This window comes from Nicotiana sylvestris, chromosome 12, assembly GCF_000393655.2.
Source record: "Nicotiana sylvestris chromosome 12, ASM39365v2, whole genome shotgun sequence".
NCBI lineage: Eukaryota > Viridiplantae > Streptophyta > Magnoliopsida > Solanales > Solanaceae > Nicotiana > Nicotiana sylvestris.
In genome coordinates this window covers 41974797-41981457 of record NC_091068.1, presented here as the reverse complement: position 1 = coordinate 41981457, position 6661 = coordinate 41974797, and the positions used below count along the sequence as shown (strand labels likewise).

General features: G+C 40.6%; 1 protein-coding gene across 1 annotated transcript; it reads left to right on the top strand.

Annotated features, from left to right (window-relative positions):
* Positions 1-390: 390 nt before the first annotated feature.
* Positions 391-3564, top strand: LOC138882951 (uncharacterized). The gene is made up of 2 exons (XM_070163599.1): positions 391-1023; positions 3352-3564. The coding sequence occupies exons 1-2, from the start codon at positions 391-393 to the stop codon at positions 3562-3564; spliced, it is 846 nt and encodes a 281-aa protein (XP_070019700.1).
* The last annotated feature ends 3097 nt before the right edge of the window (positions 3565-6661 follow it).

Genomic DNA, 6661 nt, shown 5'->3' with positions numbered 1-6661 from the left:
TTTGGCTGTGTACTAGGGCAGCACGATGTTACGGGCAGAAAGGAGCAGGCTATCTACTATCTCAGCAAGAAGTTCACATCTTACGAGGTTAAGTATACTCATCTGGAAAGGACATGTTGCGCCCTAACTTGGGTGGCACAGAAGTTGAAACATTACTTGTCATCTTACAATACTTACCTCATATCTCGCTTGGACCCATTGAAGTATATTTTTCAGAAACCCATGCCCACAGGAAGGCTTGCTAAGTGGCAGATCTTACTTACAGAATTCGACATTATATATGTGACACGGACTGCCATGAAAGCACAGGCATTAGCCGATCATTTGGCTGAGAACCCCGTCGATGAAGATTATGAGCCTTTGAAAACCTATTTCCCTGATGAAGAGGTGATGCACATTGATGAATTGGAACAAGCTGAGAAGTCGGGATGGAAACTTTTCTTTGATGGGGCTACAAATATGAAGGGCGTGGGAATAGGAGCAGTACTTATTTCGGAAACAGGTCAGCATTACCCTGTTACAGCTCGGCTTCATTTCTACTGTACAAACAACATGGCAGAATATGAGGCGTCCATATTGGGATTGAGATTAGGTGTGGACATGGGTGTACGGGAAGTCTTGGTCATGGGTGACTCGGACCTACTGGTACACCAGATTCAAGGGGAATGGGAAACACGGGATTTGACGCTTATACCTTATCGACAGTGTCTGCATGAGCTTTGCCAGCGTTTTCAGGCCATAGAATTCAGGCACATTCCAAGGATTCATAATGAGGTTGCTGACGCTTTGGCTACTTTGGCGTTAATGTTGCACCATCCAGATAAGGCTTACGTTGATCCACTGCAGATTCAGGTCCGTGATCAGCATGCTTACTGTAATGTGATAGAAGAGGAAATCGATGGAGAGCCGTGGTTCCATGATATCAAAGAGTACATCAAAGCGGGAGTATATCCAACGCAGGCCACCGGTGATCAGAAAAGAACAGTTCGACGGTTGGCAATTGGGTTTTTCCTTAGTGGAGGGGTACTGTACAAAAGAACTCCAGATCTCAGGTTGTTGAGATGTATAGATGCAAGGCAGGCCACAACTATTATGACTGAGGTGCATTCCGGAGTTTGCGGACCGCATATGAGTGGGTATGTTCTAGCAAAGAAGATTCTCCGAGCGGGTTATTATTGGCCCACGATGGAGCGGGATTGTATCAGTTTTGTGCGTAAGTGTCATAAATGGCAAGTACATGGAGATTTTATCCATTCTTCACCATCAGAATTACATACGATGTCCGCACCATGGCCTTTTGTTGCGTAGGGCATGGATGTTATTGGGCCAATTGATCCAGCAGCATCAAATGGGCACAGGTTTATCTTGGTAGCTATAGATTATTTTACCAAATGGGTGGAAGCTAAGACGTTCAAGTCTGTGACCAAGAAGGCTGTAGTTGACTTCGTGCATGCAAATATCATCTGTCGGTTTGGGATCCCAAAAGTAATCATCACAGATAATGGGGCTAATCTTAATAGTCATTTGATGAAAGAGACATGCGAGCAGTTTAAGATTACTCATAGGCATTCTACTCCATACCGTCCCAAGGCAAATGGTGCGGTTGAAGCAGCCAATAAGAATATAAAGAAAATACTCCGGAAGATGGTTGAAGGATCCAGACAATGGCACGATAAATTGACTTTTGCATTGTTAGGATATCGCACCACCGTTCGTACCTCGGTGGGGGCGACTCCTTACTCACTGGTATATGGTACCGAGGCAGTAATACCAGCAGAAGTGTAAATCCCATCTCTACGAATCATTGCAGAGGCTGAGATCGATGATGACGAATGGGTGAAAAGCCGTCTTGAGCAATTGAGTTTGATCGACGAGAAGAGATTGACATCAGTGTGTCATGGGCAACTGTACCAACGAAGAATGGCAAGAGCATACAACAAGAAAGTACGTCCAAGGAAATTTGAAGTCGGGCAATTAGTATTGAGGCGGATCTTGCCTCATTGGGCCGAGGCAAAAGGAAAATTTGCCCCAAACTGGAAGGGACCATTTGTAGTAACCAGAGTGTTGTCTAACGGAGCATTGTATTTGACAGATGTGGAAGGAAAATGTGTAGAAATGGCCATCAATTCTGATGCGATCAAGAGATACTATGTATGATTTCTTTATTTTATTTTCTGAATGTATTTGTTTGTATCTGGCGTATCTTAAAGATTGAAATGATGAAGACATTTTGTCCTGCTATCCAAACACTCTTATCCCTTGTTATCCCCTTCGAGCCTTACTTATTTTTCATATCCCTCTTCCAGAATCAGCGGCACTATCAGAGAACACAGGTGCCGAACATAAAGGAAAGAAGAGAAAACAAAAGGAAAAGAAAGAAAAGAAAAGAGGGAAAGAAAAGAAAATAAAAAGAGAAGAAAAGAAAAAAAATGAAGAAAAGAAAAGAAAAAAAAAGAAAAGGAAAAAGAAGAAAAGAAGAGAAAAAAAGGAAAAAGAGAAGAAAAGAAAAAGAAAGGAAAAGAAAGAAAAGCGAAAGAAAGAAAGAAAATCACAACAACAAAAGTTAAATGCAGTGAACTACGTTTGACTTGATCCCGAAAGGGTACGTAGGCAGCCTTACCCCGAGGTTCAGTCATACCAAAACAAAAATCCAAAAATCCCCAAGCAAGAAATTGGGGCAAAAGTTGTGATTGATATGAAAGTTGGATTCCGAAAGTTGTAATTTGAACCCATTCAATTTGTTTTGAGCCTTTTATACCTTTCTTTCTAAACCCAATCCAAAAGCCTACATTACAGTCCAAAGAAAGACCTTTTGATCAATCTCTAAGAAATGCCAGGTCGAGCAGGTGACGGTAATTCGTATCAGTGGCGACACTCTGGTTCAAACAAGAAAGAACGAAAGCAAAAATTAGAGAGCCTTATCGGTGAAAACCCTCACGGGCACCGTAAGGCGACGGGAGCTGAGAGAAAAATAAATGAGAGTCTTATTGGTGAAAACCCTCGTGGGCACCTTTAGGCGAAAGTGAGTTGGAAGATGGTTAAAAGGCAAAAGGTTTGTGAGTGGAAGAATGTTTCGAGGTACCGCAGGAAAACAAGGGTAAGGTCTGGGTAATTCAAACAATTGTTGGAAGTTCTGGGCAACAAAGTATGGCAATTGAAAGCTGATTATTTGGACAGATTGGGCCGATTAATCCAAAATGGATGTCATGATCATGGGTACCAGCTGTTTCGCTCAGATAAGTTTCTTGTCTTTCGTTTTTTAAAAACAGTCATCTGGTTTTGGATTATTTTTATCCTTAACTCAAAAATCGTCGCATTTCATTTTCTGTTGAGTTTTTTTTTATTTAGCAGGGATATTCTAGTGCTAGTTTCGGCCGAAGCGGGCAGAAGGGACTTCAGAGCTCACTATCAGCTTCCGGAATTGTAAAGCACAACGTGGTCAGAGCATGTCAAAAACAACATGATGTAAATGGAATAGGGGAAGTCGCCGGAAGTTGCATCGGCAGAATACTTGGGAAATGTTATGGAAATGTGAAAGTTCAGGCAAAAGGGTCGGAAAGATGAGACAACAGTATGGGTACAAAAGCATTCAGGTGGTCAGAAATTGGGGAATTAACAGAAGTTTCATCGGGGAAATGATTGGGAAATGTTGTGGGAAAGGCAAAAGCTCAAACAAAAGGTCTCAGAAAGTCAAGCGGTTCAGGAACAGTATGTGGAAATCAGTCAGCACAAAGCAATGCAGGGGAAGGATCTTTCAGTAGGAATGCCATCAACTAACCACCATTTTAAACTGACGAAATTTTCTTTGGTTGTAACAGGGGCAGAAAGTTAGTCGTTGAAAAGGAATTCTCCAAGAAAGAAAACAAGCAATAACCAGGATAATTGCAAAGTACGGTTTGATTAAATACAAGATAATCTTGAAGTGCATAAGGGGAATCGAATTTGATTACAAAGTTGGCATGATTAGAATAAGTGTAAGTTGTCAGGACCTTCCTGGATAATAGGATGCAGTTCAGAAACCCGAAAGTCAGGAGTCCGCCTGGAAAATAGAGACGTACAATTTGATTTTAGCAATCAGGAGTCCGCCTGGAGAACAGAGACATGCATTTTTGAATTTTAGCAGTCAGGAGTCCGCCTGGAGAACAAAGACATACTTTTCAAGTTTGAAGTCAGGAGTCCGCCTGGAGAACAGAGACATACTTTTCAAGTTTGATGTCAGGAGTCCGCCTGAAGAACGGAGACACACAGTTCAAGTTTTGGGAAGTCAGGAGTCCGCCTGAAGAACAGAAACATATAGGCTACATTTTAAAAGTCAGTAGTCCGCATGGAAAACAGAGACACGTATTTTGAATTTCAGCAGTCAGGAGCCTGCCTGGAAAATGGAGGTGTTAGATATTTTAAGTAGTCAAAGTCAGAAGCCCGCCTGAATAACAAAGGAATACATTCGAGTTCGAGTTTATTTAAGTTCAACAGTTGGGAGAGAGGGAATAACATCTCAATTAACCAGGGAATAGCAACGTGGATTTTTATCAAGGAAGAACAAGGCAACAAGGCAACAAGGAAGTATAAGAGCAAGTTTGAAGAATTTAGATAGGATTTTTACAATTAATAAAGCATAGTTAGTTTAGCTTCTTTTATCTTTGACACGATGTAATAAGGGAGGTCAGCAAGCAGCAACAGCAGCAGTAACAACAACAAGCACAGCGCAATCACAGCTCCTGGTAGTCCCAGCTACCAGACACTCCCGAACTACACTGACCTGATTCCTGTTTAGCCCAGGATATGTAGGCAGCCTCCGAAGCAGGATGCGGTCAAGCTTTTCAAAAAACATGCTTCGCACGGAATTTTCAAACGGGCAAAAAATCGCTCATATTTGCTCACTTGTCTTTGCCCGAAAACCTTTCGCGTTTTCGAGCAAAGAGGGGAAGCTGTGAGCACGTGATTTTTTGCCCTATATATGAATAATTCCCAAAATCCCAAACAAAATAATTTTTCTTTATTTTTACAATTTTTGTGCGTTTTGGTGCCATCTTTTGATAATTGTTGCATTTTACTTGAGCGTGTTAATTTTTATAAAATACAAAAATACGCATTTTTCTGTGCTTAGGATTTAATTTTATACTTTAGTATTAATTAGGAATTAACTTGTTTAGAATAGGATATGAAGAAAAGGACAAAAATAGTTCACTTTAACGTTTTTATTATTTTAATTGTGAGACAGTCGCAAGTAGTTATCAAGTTAATTTTAGGCATTAATTGGTTGTAGCTTAATTGTTAGTTTAGCTTCTCATCTTTGTAAAAATCAGAAAAAATAAATACAAAAAATACAAGATTGCAAAATGAAAAATGGAAAATTATTGTTTAAAAGAATAGAGGGGGTCTTGTTTGAAACCCGAAATGTGGGCCAAATGCACCAAATATTTCAGGCCCAAACGCATCAACTTTGTAAAGTGACTACAGCCCAAGTCCATACCCGGTCTGCCCCCCCTGTTATATGAAACGGTGTCGTTTCGGGGTCCTTGGATCAGGACCGTTGGATCTCATCAATCCAACGGTCCGGAACTAACGAGGTTTCCAATATATAAGTGTCCAAACCGCTCCCCCCCACCCCTCATTTTCATCGTCTTCCTCACCCCACCCCTTCTCCCCAAACCCTAATCTGCGCCGCCCTAAAATCCCTTGCCGGCGGTGAACGCGAACTACGCCGTTCACCCTGAAATTAACACCATGGGTTCCCCTCACCCTCCTCTTTCTATTACACCCGATGGTTTGCCTCGAATAAGGCCAAAACTCTTCGAATCTTGATTTGAAGTTTTCCGGCCAGGTGACAGTTTGTCCAAATCAGCCCAAAATCACACCCTACAACCCCCAGCCCTTCTTCAACACTAATTTGTGGTTGTTTTCTTTCAAATCACCTTGAAACGACCCAAATCTTAGATCTAAGAATTGCTGACCAAACCCTAAAATCAAATCCTTTTGATTTCGAACCGTAGCACCCTTAACCATGTGTTCTCGTGTAAGAACACATGGTTAGGGATGTTACGTGTCATAAATCTGAAAGGGTTCATATCTTTATGACTGACCGGAACCCCTTCTGCCTTTGTGAGTTTTTCTTTTCTTTTTTTACTGTTTCTTTTTCTAGCATGATTAAAATATTATTTGCAGTCATTGTTTCATTATTGTTTTGTTAATTTTATGGTTTAATTGTGTTAGTTTAGGTCATGTTAATTACTGTTAATTCTGAGATTGTTAGTTGGTTGAATGATTATAAGTTCATGGTTTAATAATTAGTTTTAAGTTCATTTAATATTAATCATGGTAGCTTAAGCTCAGTTTAATTTCATTTTAGTTTGTTTGAGTTGGTTAATTGACCAGAATTGGTTCAGTCAGTCTGATTAGTTGGTTTCTGATTGCTAGTTGATTAATTTTAGTTAGTTTCTGATTGCTAGCTGATTAATTTTAGTTAGTTTCAGACTGGGCTAGGGTATTGGGTATAGTTGTTAAGGATAAGGGTAGGTTCAGTGATTCTTGAAGGCTTTCAAGGGTAAGCTGGGTATGGAAAAGGGCAGTTCTGATAGGAATAGTAATATCAAGGTATAGGGAAGGGTAGTATGGGTATTGTATGGGTAGAGGAATGCTTTAGGGCCTTCTAGAATGGGTT